Source organism: Oncorhynchus kisutch, linkage group LG7 (genome assembly GCF_002021735.2).
Source record: "Oncorhynchus kisutch isolate 150728-3 linkage group LG7, Okis_V2, whole genome shotgun sequence".
In the NCBI taxonomy this organism is placed as follows: Eukaryota; Metazoa; Chordata; class Actinopteri; order Salmoniformes; family Salmonidae; genus Oncorhynchus; species Oncorhynchus kisutch.
In genome coordinates, this window is record NC_034180.2 from 56,566,396 (window position 1) to 56,579,788 (window position 13,393).

The 13,393-nt window shown below is 40.3% G+C and overlaps 1 protein-coding gene across 5 annotated transcripts in view; it reads right to left on the minus strand.

Annotated features, from left to right (window-relative positions):
- LOC109882006 (attractin) overlaps window positions 1-12,384 on the minus strand; it is a 715,620-nt gene extending 703,236 nt beyond the window's left edge. For all 5 annotated transcript variants that reach the window (XM_031829398.1, XM_031829397.1, XM_031829396.1 and 2 more), the window contains exon 1: window positions 10,932-12,384. In XM_031829398.1, coding sequence (XP_031685258.1) covers window positions 10,932-11,185 — 254 coding nt within the window. In that variant the 5' untranslated portion in view covers window positions 11,186-12,384. The remainder of the gene's footprint in view (window positions 1-10,931) is intronic.
- Between the last annotated feature and the right edge of the window lie 1,009 nt (window positions 12,385-13,393).

The following is a 13,393-nucleotide window of genomic DNA, read 5'->3' on the forward strand; positions in this document are numbered from 1 at the left end:
ACAAGGCCAAATCTACATTGGAGTTGCTTACCAAGAAGACAGTGAAAGTTCCTGAGTGTCCGAGTTACATTTTTAACTTAAACCTACTTGAAAAACGTAGCTCTTACTCCGAATGCAAAAAAACGGTTGAATTTAATAGACCAATAGACCGCCAATATTCAACTTCACCATCCCATGAATTATACGCAGAGGCTGAAACTTCAAACTCAATTAATCTGCTTTCCACTGATGAAGCAGAGTTTCTATTGCAACGAACAAGGGGGACGTACTAGGAATATGGTGACAAGACCAGCCACCTATTGGCACACCAACTTAAATGCCATGTCAGCATCTTATCTCTCAGGTCTATGACTCTTCCCGTAATCTTACAAGTGATCCCTCTAATATTAATTCAACTAACCTCTACAAATCTGAACGCCCATCAGATAATACGGCTGTGGACAACTTTTTAGATAACGTGGATTTCTCATCCATTGATATGGACATGAGTAAAGTTCTGGATAACACTCTGCATCAAGATGACATAACAAAGGGTCTAAAGTTAACGCAAAGTGGCAAGGCCCCAGGCCGTGATGGCAAGGCCCCAGGCCCTGATGGCAAGGCCCCAGGCTCTGATGGCAAGGCCCCAGGCTCTGATGGCAAGGCCCCAGGCTCTGATGACAAGGCCCCAGGCACTGATGACAAGGCCCCAGGCACTGATGACAAGGCCCCAGGCTCTGATGGCAAGGCCCCAGGCTCTGATGGCAAGGCCCCAGGCTCTGATGGCAAGGCCCCAGGCTCTGATGGCAAGGCCCCAGGCTCTGATGGCAAGGCCCCAGGCTCTGATGGCAAGGCCCCAGGCCCTGATGTCTTCCCAGTCAATTTGTATAAACAAATTCTCAGATCAACCCGCATAAACAAATTCTCAGATCAACTCGCAGCGTTACTATTAGATGTGTTCACCGACGCGTTATCACGTGGCTCTCTCCCCCTGATGCTAACCCAAGCCTCCATCTCACTTCTACTTAAGATTCCGGCGGAATGTGGTGGATATCGGCCCGTTTCACTTTTGAACGCCATCATCACCATCAATTACTGGAATCCACTGAGGTGGTGAAGAGCACAAAGTGCCACTATGCAGATGATCTACTATTATTTAAGTGTGAATATAACACACTCTCTGGCTACCCTCCATAAAACAAACTTTGCAAGCCTAGTCATACGAGTTAAAGTAGGATTACAATGCTGGGATAGTCTGCCTCTTTAGCTGGCAGAATCCAATCTGTTAAAATTAACATTTTACCAAGGCTTCTATACCTTTTTCAACATCTTCCGATCTTTCTACCAAAATAAAAAAAATAAAAAAGTTTGATAGGCTCATCAGTCATATTATCTGGGCAAGCAAATCACCTAGGATACGTAGAGCAATACTTCAAAGGAGACAAGATGGAGGATTGGCACTTCCAAATGTACTGCTTCACTATTGGGCAGCCAATATTCAAAAGATTATGGTCTGGTGTAATGCTCCAGGGACCAACTGCTGCTTATAAGATGTGCACACCTGCCAATCATCCTCCTTTCTGCTCTTGCCTGTGCCCAAATGTCCCACTGTCCCTGTGCCCCACTGTCCCTGTGTCCCACTGTCCCTGTGTCAAATCAAATCAAATCAAATTTATTTATATAGCCCTTCGTACATCAGCTGATATCTCAAAGTGCTGTACAGAAACCCAGCCTAAAACCCCAAACAGCAAGCAATGCAGGTGGAGAAGCACGGTGGCTAGGAAAAACTCCCTAGAAAGGCCAATACCTAGGAAGAAACCTAGAGAGGAACCAGGCTATGTGGGGTGGCCAGTCCTCTTCTGGCTGTGCCGGGTGGAGATTATAACAGAACATGGTCAAGATGTTCAATGTTCATAAATGACCAGCATGGTCGAATAATAATAAGGCAGAACAGTGTCCCACTGTCCCTGTGTCCCACTGTCCCTGTGTCCCACTGTCCCTGTGCCCCACTGTCCCTGTGTCTTTCAGAGTATACTGGAAAACCCATTGTGCTCTCTGCTCTGAAGATCTGGAGATAATTTGGTCAACATGTTAGACTTTCTGTCCCTTAGGTGGTCGATACAAACTCCACCAGGCTTTTGTTTTGTGGAGTGAGAGAGGTTTGGTTTGTTTCAAAGATGTAATCTTTTCTGCTATTTTCAAGCAAGTAACTTTGTTCACTCTTATTAACTGCCTAGAGATTTTGTCCCTCCCGTGGAATCAGCAAGGTCTGATTTCTAGATTATATGACATTATGCTGTCCTCTGAACCCTCTCCAATAAACAAAATCAAGACAGACTGAGTTAGTGAACCTGAACTTGACTTTACAGATGACTGGCGGGAGGAGGCTTTACAGATGACTGGCAGGAGGAGGCTTTACAGATGACTGGAGGGAGGAGGCTTTACAGATGACTGGAGGGAGGAGGCTTTACAGATGACTGGAGGGAGGAGGCTTTACAGATGACTGGCGGGAGGAGGCCTTTAGGGTTAACTCCACATCATGTGCTCAGTTAGGTTTAATTCAGTTCAAAGTCTTGCACAGAATTCACTACACCAAAGAAAAACGACACAAATTACATGTGATAGATGTTTATTCACTCCGGAAGACGACACCCACATGTTTTATTTGTGTTCTAAACTGTCTGAGTATTGGCCATCCTTTTTTAATACTCTCTCTAGATATTTACCTGCAGTCTCGTCCTCTAATGGCCATATTTGGAGTTCCACCTTCGTTGACTCGTCTCACTAAAAGTAAAGCGGACATTGTAACGTTTGCTTCCCTTATAGCCTGCCAGCACAACTGGAAATCCTTCAAATCTCCCACTGCATCATCCTGGTTGAAAGATCTGTGTTTTCTACACTTAGAAAAAAATATACTTTGAGAGGCTCTACTGATAACTTTAACTTGAGATGGCAGCCTTTCATTTCCTTTTTTGAATAGTTGCCCTCTATCGATCAGGAGTAAGTCATTTTGGCCAACGGGATACGGGAGGGTAGAGATAGTATGTTGTGATATTTTTTATAGTGTATGTGTACACATGTATATTTATTGTAAATTGTAAATTTGTTACAAAAATTGTAAAATGTATGCTGGTTTTGTTGTTAAAGGGAGGTGTTTCAATAAGTATAGGGGATAAAAGGATGCATCTGTTTGATTTATAATTCTTCATATGTCCAATAAAAATATACAAATAAAATACACATCTACTTGAATATCTATGGAGGAGCAGAACATGGTTGTCTAGCAATGATCAACAACACATAAAATACACATCTACTTGAATATCTATGGAGGAGCAGAACATGGTTGTCTAGCAATGATCAACAACACATAAAATACACATCTACTTGAATATCTATGGAGGAGCAGAACATGGTTGTCTAGCAATGATCAACAACACATAAAATACACATCTACTTGAATATCTATGGAGGAGCAGAACATGGTTGTCTAGCAATGATCAACAACACATAAAATACACATCTACTTGAATATCTATGGAGGAGCAGAACATGGTTGTCTAGCAATGATCAACAACACATAAAATACACATCTACTTGAATATCTATGGAGGAGCAGAACATGGTTGTCTAGCAATGATCAACAACACATAAAATACACATCTACTTGAATATCTATGGAGGAGCAGAACATGGTTGTCTAGCAATGATCAACAACACATAAAATACACATCTACTTGAATATCTATGGAGGAGCAGAACATGGTTGTCTAGCAATGATCAACAACACATAAAATACACATCTACTTGAATATCTATGGAGGAGCAGAACATGGTTGTCTAGCAATGATCAACAACACATAAAATACACATCTACTTGAATATCTATGGAGGAGCAGAACATGGTTGTCTAGCAATGATCAACAACACATAAAATACACATCTACTTGAATATCTATGGAGGAGCAGAACATGGTTGTCTAGCAATGATCAACAACACATAAAATACACATCTACTTGAATATCTATGGAGGAGCAGAACATGGTTGTCTAGCAATGATCAACAACACATAAAATACACATCTACTTGAATATCTATGGAGGAGCAGAACATGGTTGTCTAGCAATGATCAACAACACATAAAATACACATCTACTTGAATATCTATGGAGGAGCAGAACATGGTTGTCTAGCAATGATCAACAACACATAAAATACACATCTACTTGAATATCTATGGAGGAGCAGAACATGGTTGTCTAGCAATGATCAACAACACATAAAATACACATCTACTTGAATATCTATGGAGGAGCAGAACATGGTTGTCTAGCAATGATCAACAACACATAAAATACACATCTACTTGAATATCTATGGAGGAGCAGAACATGGTTGTCTAGCAATGATCAACAACACATAAAATACACATCTACTTGAATATCTATGGAGGAGCAGAACATGGTTGTCTAGCAATGATCAACAACACATAAAATACACATCTACTTGAATATCTATGGAGGAGCAGAACATGGTTGTCTAGCAATGATCAACAACACATAAAATACACATCTACTTGAATATCTATGGAGGAGCAGAACATGGTTGTCTAGCAATGATCAACAACACATAAAATACACATCTACTTGAATATCTATGGAGGAGCAGAACATGGTTGTCTAGCAATGATCAACAACACATAAAATACACATCTACTTGAATATCTATGGAGGAGCAGAACATGGTTGTCTAGCAATGATCAACAACACATAAAATACACATCTACTTGAATATCTATGGAGGAGCAGAACATGGTTGTCTAGCAATGATCAACAACACATAAAATACACATCTACTTGAATATCTATGGAGGAGCAGAACATGGTTGTCTAGCAATGATCAACAACACATAAAATACACATCTACTTGAATATCTATGGAGGAGCAGAACATGGTTGTCTAGCAATGATCAACAACACATAAAATACACATCTACTTGAATATCTATGGAGGAGCAGAACATGGTTGTCTAGCAATGATCAACAACACATAAAATACACATCTACTTGAATATCTATGGAGGAGCAGAACATGGTTGTCTAGCAATGATCAACAACACATAAAATACACATCTACTTGAATATCTATGGAGGAGCAGAACATGGTTGTCTAGCAATGATCAACAACACATAAAATACACATCTACTTGAATATCTATGGAGGAGCAGAACATGGTTGTCTAGCAATGATCAACAACACATAAAATACACATCTACTTGAATATCTATGGAGGAGCAGAACATGGTTGTCTAGCAATGATCAACAACACATAAAATACACATCTACTTGAATATCTATGGAGGAGCAGAACATGGTTGTCTAGCAATGATCAACAACACATAAAATACACATCTACTTGAATATCTATGGAGGAGCAGAACATGGTTGTCTAGCAATGATCAACAACACATAAAATACACATCTACTTGAATATCTATGGAGGAGCAGAACATGGTTGTCTAGCAATGATCAACAACACATAAAATACACATCTACTTGAATATCTATGGAGGAGCAGAACATGGTTGTCTAGCAATGATCAACAACACATAAAATACACATCTACTTGAATATCTATGGAGGAGCAGAACATGGTTGTCTAGCAATGATCAACAACACATAAAATACACATCTACTTGAATATCTATGGAGGAGCAGAACATGGTTGTCTAGCAATGATCAACAACACATAAAATACACATCTACTTGAATATCTATGGAGGAGCAGAACATGGTTGTCTAGCAATGATCAACAACACATAAAATACACATCTACTTGAATATCTATGGAGGAGCAGAACATGGTTGTCTAGCAATGATCAACAACACATAAAATACACATCTACTTGAATATCTATGGAGGAGCAGAACATGGTTGTCTAGCAATGATCAACAACACATAAAATACACATCTACTTGAATATCTATGGAGGAGCAGAACATGGTTGTCTAGCAATGATCAACAACACATAAAATACACATCTACTTGAATATCTATGGAGGAGCAGAACATGGTTGTCTAGCAATGATCAACAACACATAAAATACACATCTACTTGAATATCTATGGAGGAGCAGAACATGGTTGTCTAGCAATGATCAACAACACATAAAATACACATCTACTTGAATATCTATGGAGGAGCAGAACATGGTTGTCTAGCAATGATCAACAACACATAAAATACACATCTACTTGAATATCTATGGAGGAGCAGAACATGGTTGTCTAGCAATGATCAACAACACATAAAATACACATCTACTTGAATATCTATGGAGGAGCAGAACATGGTTGTCTAGCAATGATCAACAACACATTTGAAGAATTGTGAAAATAATACAAATGGGCAAATGTTGCACAATCCAGGTGTGTTGAAAGCTCTTAGAAACGTACAGCTGTAATCACTGCCAAAGGTGCTTCTAAAAAGTATTGATTCAGTGGTCAGAGTCAGTTAATAACAGATTCTTATTTACAATGATGACCTACCAAAAGGCCTCTTGCGGGGACAGGGGCCTGGGATTAAAAATATAAATACAGGGCAAAACACACATCACGACAAGAGAGACACCACTACATAAAGAGAGACACCACAACACTACATAAAGAGAGACACCACAACACTACATAAAGAGAGACACCACAACACTACATAAAGAGAGACACCACAACACTACATAAAGAGAGACACCACAACACTACATAAAGAGAGACACCACATCACGACAAGAGAGACACCACAACACTACATAAAGAGAGACACCACAACACTACATAAAGAGAGACACCACAACACTACATAAGAGACCACAACACTACATAAGAGACCACAACACTACATAAGAGACCACAACACTACATAAGAGACCACAACACTACATAAATGCATGCTTTTCAACCGGTCGCTGCCTGCACCTGCATGCCCGACTAGCATCACCACCCTGGATGGTTCCGACCTAGAATATGTGGACGTCTATAAGTACCTAGGTGTCTGGCTAGACTGCAAACTCTCCTTCCAGACTCATATCAAACATCTCCAATCGAAAATCAAATCAAGAGTCGGCTTTCTATTCCGCAACAAAGCCTCCTTCACTCAAGCCGCCAAGCTTACCCTAGTAAAACTGACTATCCTACCGATCCTCGACTTCGGCGATGTCATCTACAAAATGGCTTCCAACACTCTACTCAGCAAACTGGATGCAGTCTATCACAGTGCCATCCGTTTTGTCACTAAAGCACCTTATACCACCCACCACTGCGACTTGTATGCTCTAGTCGGCTGGCCCTCGCTACATATTCGTCGCCAGACCCACTGGCTCCAGGTCATCTACAAGTCTATGCTAGGTAAAGCTCCGCCTTATCTCAGCTCACTGGTCACGATGGCAACACACATCCGTAGCACGCGCTCCAGCAGGTGTATCTCACTGATCATCCCTAAAGCCAACACCTCATTTGGCCGCCTTTCGTTCCAGTACTCTGCTGCCTGTGACTGGAACGAATTGCAAAAATCGCTGAAGTTGGAGACTTTTATCTCCCTCACCAACTTCAAACATCAGCTATCTGAGCAGCTAACCGATCGCTGCAGCTGTACATAGTCTATTGGTAAATAGCCCACCCTTTTCACCTACCTCATCCCCATACTGTTTTTATTTATTTACTTTTCTGCTCTTCTGCACACCAATATCTCTACCTGTACATGACCATCTGATCTTTTATCACTCCAGTGTTAATCTGCAAAATTGTAATTATTTGCCTACCTCCTCATGCCTTTTGCACACATTGTATATAGACCCCCCCTTCGTTTTCTACTGTGTTATTGACTTGTTAATTGTTTACTCCATGTGTAACTCTTTGTTGTATGCTCACACTGCTATGCTTTATCTTGGCCAGGTCGCAGTTGCAAATGAGAACTTGTTCTCAACTAGCCTACCTGGTTAAATAAAGGTGTTCTCAACAAGCCTACCTGGTTAAATAAAGGTGTTCTCAACTAGCCTACCTGGTTAAATAAAGGTGAAATAAAAAAATAAAAAAATAAAAAAATAAAAAATAAAGAGAGACACCACAACACTACATAAAGAGAGACACCACAACACTACATGAAGAGAGACACCACAACACTACATAAAGAGAGACACCACATCACTACATAAAGAGAGACACCACAACACTACATAAAGAGAGACACCACAACACTACATAAAGAGAGACACCACAACACTACATAAAGAGAGACACCACAACACTACATAAAGAGAGACACCACAACACTACATAAAGAGAGACACCACAACACTACATAAAGAGAGACAACACAACACTACATAAAGAGAGACAACACAACACTACATAAAGAGAGACGACACAACACTACATAAAGAGAGACAACACAACACTACATAAAGAGAGACAACACAACACTACATAAAGAGAGACGACACAACACTACATAAAGAGAGACAACACAACACTACATAAAGAGAGACACCACAACACTACATAAAGAGAGACAACACAACACTACATAAAGAGAGACACCACAACACTACATAAAGAGAGACACCACAACACTACATAAAGAGAGACACCACAACACTACATAAAGAGAGACAACACAACACTACATAAAGAGAGACACCACAACACTACATAAAGAGAGACAACACAACACTACATAAAGAGAGACAACACAACACTACATAAAGAGAGACACCACAACATAAAGAGACACCACAACACTACATAAAGAGAGACAACACAACACTACATAAAGAGAGACAACACAACACTACATAAAGAGAGACACCACAACATAAAGAGAGACACCACAACACTACATAAAGAGAGACAACACAACACTACATAAAGAGAGACAACACAACACTACATAAGAGACACCACAACATAAAGAGAGACACCACAACACTACATAAAGAGAGACAACACAACACTACATAAAGAGAGACAACACAACACTACATAAAGAGAGACAACACAACACTACATAAAGAGAGACACCACAACATAAAGAGAGACACCACAACACTACATAAAGAGAGACAACACAACACTACATAAAGAGAGACACCACAACATAAAGAGAGACACCACAACACTACATAAAGAGAGACAACACTACATAAAGAGAGACACCACAACATAAAGAGAGACACCACATCACTACATAAAGAGAGACACCACATCACTACATAAAGAGAGACACCACAACACTACATAAAGAGAGACACCACAACACTACATAAAGAGAGACACCACATCACGACAAGAGAGACACCACATCACGACAAGAGAGACACCACAACACTACATAAAGAGAGACACCACAACACTACATAAAGAGAGACAACACAACACTACATAAAGAGAGACACCACAACACTACATAAAGAGAGACACCACATCACTACATAAAGAGAGACACCACATCACTACATAAAGAGAGACACCACAACACTACATAAAGAGAGACACCACATCACTACATAAAGAGAGACACCACAACACTACATAAAGAGAGACACCACAACACTACATAAAGAGAGACAACACAACACTACATAAAGAGAGACACCACAACACTACATAAAGAGAGACACCACATCACTACATAAAGAGACACCACATCACTACATAAAGAGAGACACCACAACACTACATAAAGAGAGACACCACGACACTACATAAAGAGAGACACCACAACACTACATAAGAGACCACAACACTACATAAAGAGAGACACCACAACACTACATAAAGAGAGACACCACAACACTACATAAAGAGAGACCTAAGACACCACAACACTACATAAAGAGAGACACCACAACACTACATAAAGAGAGAGACACCACAACACTACATAAAGAGACACCACAACACTACATAAAGAGAGACAACACAACACTACATAAAGAGAGACAACACTACATAAAGAGAGACAACACAACACTACATGAAGAGAGACCTAAGACACCACAACACTACATAAAGAGAGAGACACTACATAAAGAGAGAGACACTACATAAAGAGAGACAACACAACACTACATAAAGAGAGACAACACAACACTACATAAAGAGAGACACCACAACACTACATAAAGAGAGACACCACAACACTACATGAAGAGAGACCTAAGACAACAACATAGCAAGGCAGCAACACATAACACAGCATGGTAGCAACACAACATTGCAGCAGCACAGAACATGGAACAAACATTGTTGGGCACAGACAACAGCAAAGGGCAAGAAGGTAGAGACAACAATACATCACGCAATACATCATGTAAATGGTAAATGAGATGTCCATTTCAATTTTCCATAAATTAGCTAAATATTCAATGAAAAAAAATGTCCTGTCATTATATGTAGATGGGTGATAGAAATACTATATGTAATCCATTTTGAGTTCAGGCTGTAACAACGTGTAGTAAGTCCAGGGGTATGAATACTTTCTGAGGGCTCTGTATGAAACTCTGATAAACTTGAAATAATAGTTTGTAAACTTGATTCAGACAATCTACCATAGTGCAACTTAATATATACATTTAATTTGAATGTTCAATTAAATTGAAATATATATATTTAAAACTGAATAGAATATTCACTCAATTCAGTGTCAAATCATGAAATACAAGTTCAATTTATGAATTCAATGATTACATTTGTACATATTAGAAATTCAAAAACATTCAATTCAAAGTCCAAATTAAAAATGAAGGAAATTAAATACAATTTGTTTTGGCACTGAAATCGCTCCATATTAATGTTGAGACCGAGCGTCGGGACAGGCAACAAGACTCCCCCGTACAGAAGAGGACCTCGTCCAATGACTTATATGTAATGGAAGTCGTAGGCGGCGATTCTCACCTGAACCTTCCTCCGCAGTGTTGGCATTGGTCCCCGACCCAGCCGGGGCTGCACACACAGTTGCCCGTAGACGTGTTGCATTGCCCATTCACGCACGGTTTGTCGCATTCTTTCGCCTCGGTGACAGCGGGAAGTCCAAGGAGCAGCCCGAAAGCCGAGAAAATGAGCAGTGTTTGGAGCATCGAGGCCCGTCCACCAACCTCCACCAGCCCGCTAGTCAGGATGCAGCCCGGCCGCCGTATCGCCCCGTCCATTCTCAAAAAGATGGCTACTGCTCCAAACAGGTCCGTATCACTGGTCCACTTCTGGTCGTATTTGAATGCGACCGGTCTGGTTTTCAAGCTCCGTGGAAATTTGAGAGGGACACAGTTGTTGCTAGAACGAAACCTTCCTATCTCCTTGTTGTGCCTGATTTTAATCTCATTCTTCCATTACATTTTTCCGGTGGCTATGATACCACCGCTGAACATAGCTGCATTTTGACATCCGGAAGTGACATGAGGAGGCGTTTACAGACACACACGGAAATGCGCAACGATTGCAGATGTCACGAGGACATCAATTTTATTATGGGTTTAAAATTCCAATTAAATTTGTTCCAGTGAATGTTTGATCATTTTTATCACATGATTTAATGCATACATAAACTTTAAAAATACACCCTCAATTACAGATGATTCTGATAGAATTGCATTCAAAGGGAATTCTTTATTATAAAGGCCCTGCAAGCCCATGGAGCCACAACGCTCTTTCATGGTGAGAGGTCAGACCGCAGAAGACATGAACAGACAACCCTGACATTAAGCAATCAGATTAGACATATAGACAACCAAACTGACTGTAAATGTCTCTGCTGTAATAATCACAGTCTAATAATTTCTCTATCTATACATTTTGGGAGGGTTTTAATGCACACAACAATTAAACAGCATCACCATGTTGTCTGAGTAGAAACAACATGGTGATGAACCCGTTTTGTAGTTCAGAATGTAGGTGAATCACCATCTCACTATCAGCACTAATACATTCTCATGATTTATCAATGTAATTATTCCCTTACTGGATTTGGCGAAGGTGTGATATTTTATTCTGAAGATGATTTCATATGGAATGTGCCAGTCTTCCACTGCTGAAGCCTTGAGGACAGCCTGGTCCCAGATCTGTGCTGTGACAACGACCATAGGAGCTGGTATATGGCGAGACACCACAGACACATCTGAGATCAGGCTATTGAAAACAGGCAGGGAGGAGAGGAGACTACTGATGAATAAAAGGAACTATTCATAACATCCTGTGATTGTGTTTCTTTCTAGATGTGTGTCAACATGTGCCTCTCACTGACTGCTGGATCATCTACAGTGGGGCAAAAAAGTATTTAGTCAGCCACCAATTGTGCAAGTTCTCCCACTTAAAAAGATGAGAGAGGCCTGTAATTTTCATCATAGGTACACTTCAACTATGAGACAAAATGAGAAGGAAAAAATCCAGAAAATCACATTGTAGGATTTGTAATGAATTTATTTGCAAATTATGGTGGAAAATAAGTATTTGGTCAATAACAAAAGTGTATCTCAATACTTTTATGTACACATTGTTGGCAATGACAGAGGTCAAATGTTTTCTGTAAGTATTCACAAGGTTTTCACACACTGTTGCTGGTATTTTGGTATGGTGTTCTTTGGATGCAACTCAGCATTCTTTGTCCTCCAAACACAACGAGTTGCGTTTTTACCAAAAAGTTATATTTTGGTTTCATCTGACATTCTCCCAATCTTCTTCTGGATCATCCAAATGCTCTCTAGCAAACTTCGATGGGCCTGGACATGTACTGGCTTAAGCAGGGGGACACGTCTGGCACTGCAGGATTTGAGTCCCTGGCGGCGTAGTGTGTTACTGATGGTAGGCTTTGTTACTTTGGTCCCAGCTCTCTGCAGGTCATTCACTAGGTCCCCCCGTGTGGTTCTGGGATTTTTGCTCACCGTTCTTGTGATCATTTTGATCCCACGGGGCGAGATCTTGCATGGAGCCCCAGATCGAGGGAGATTATCAGTGGTTTTGTATGTCTTCCATTTCCTAATAATTGCTCCCACCGTTGATTTCTTCTAACCAAGCTGCTTACCTATTGCAGATTCAGTCTTCCCAGCCTGGTGCAGGTCTACAATTTTGTTTCTGGTGTCCTTTGACAGCTCTTTGGTCTTGGCCATAGTGGAGTTTGGAGTGTGACTGTTTGAGGTTGTGGACAGGTGTATTTTATACTGATAACAAGTTCAAACAGGTGCCATTACAGGTAATGAGTGGAGGACAGAGGAGCCTCTTAAAGAAGAAGTTACAGGTCTGTGAGAGCCATAAATCTTGCTTGTTTGTAGGTGACCAAATACTTATTTTCCACCATAATTTGCAAATTAATTAATAAAAAAATCATAATGTGATTTTCTGGATTTTTTTTCTTCTAATTTTGTCTG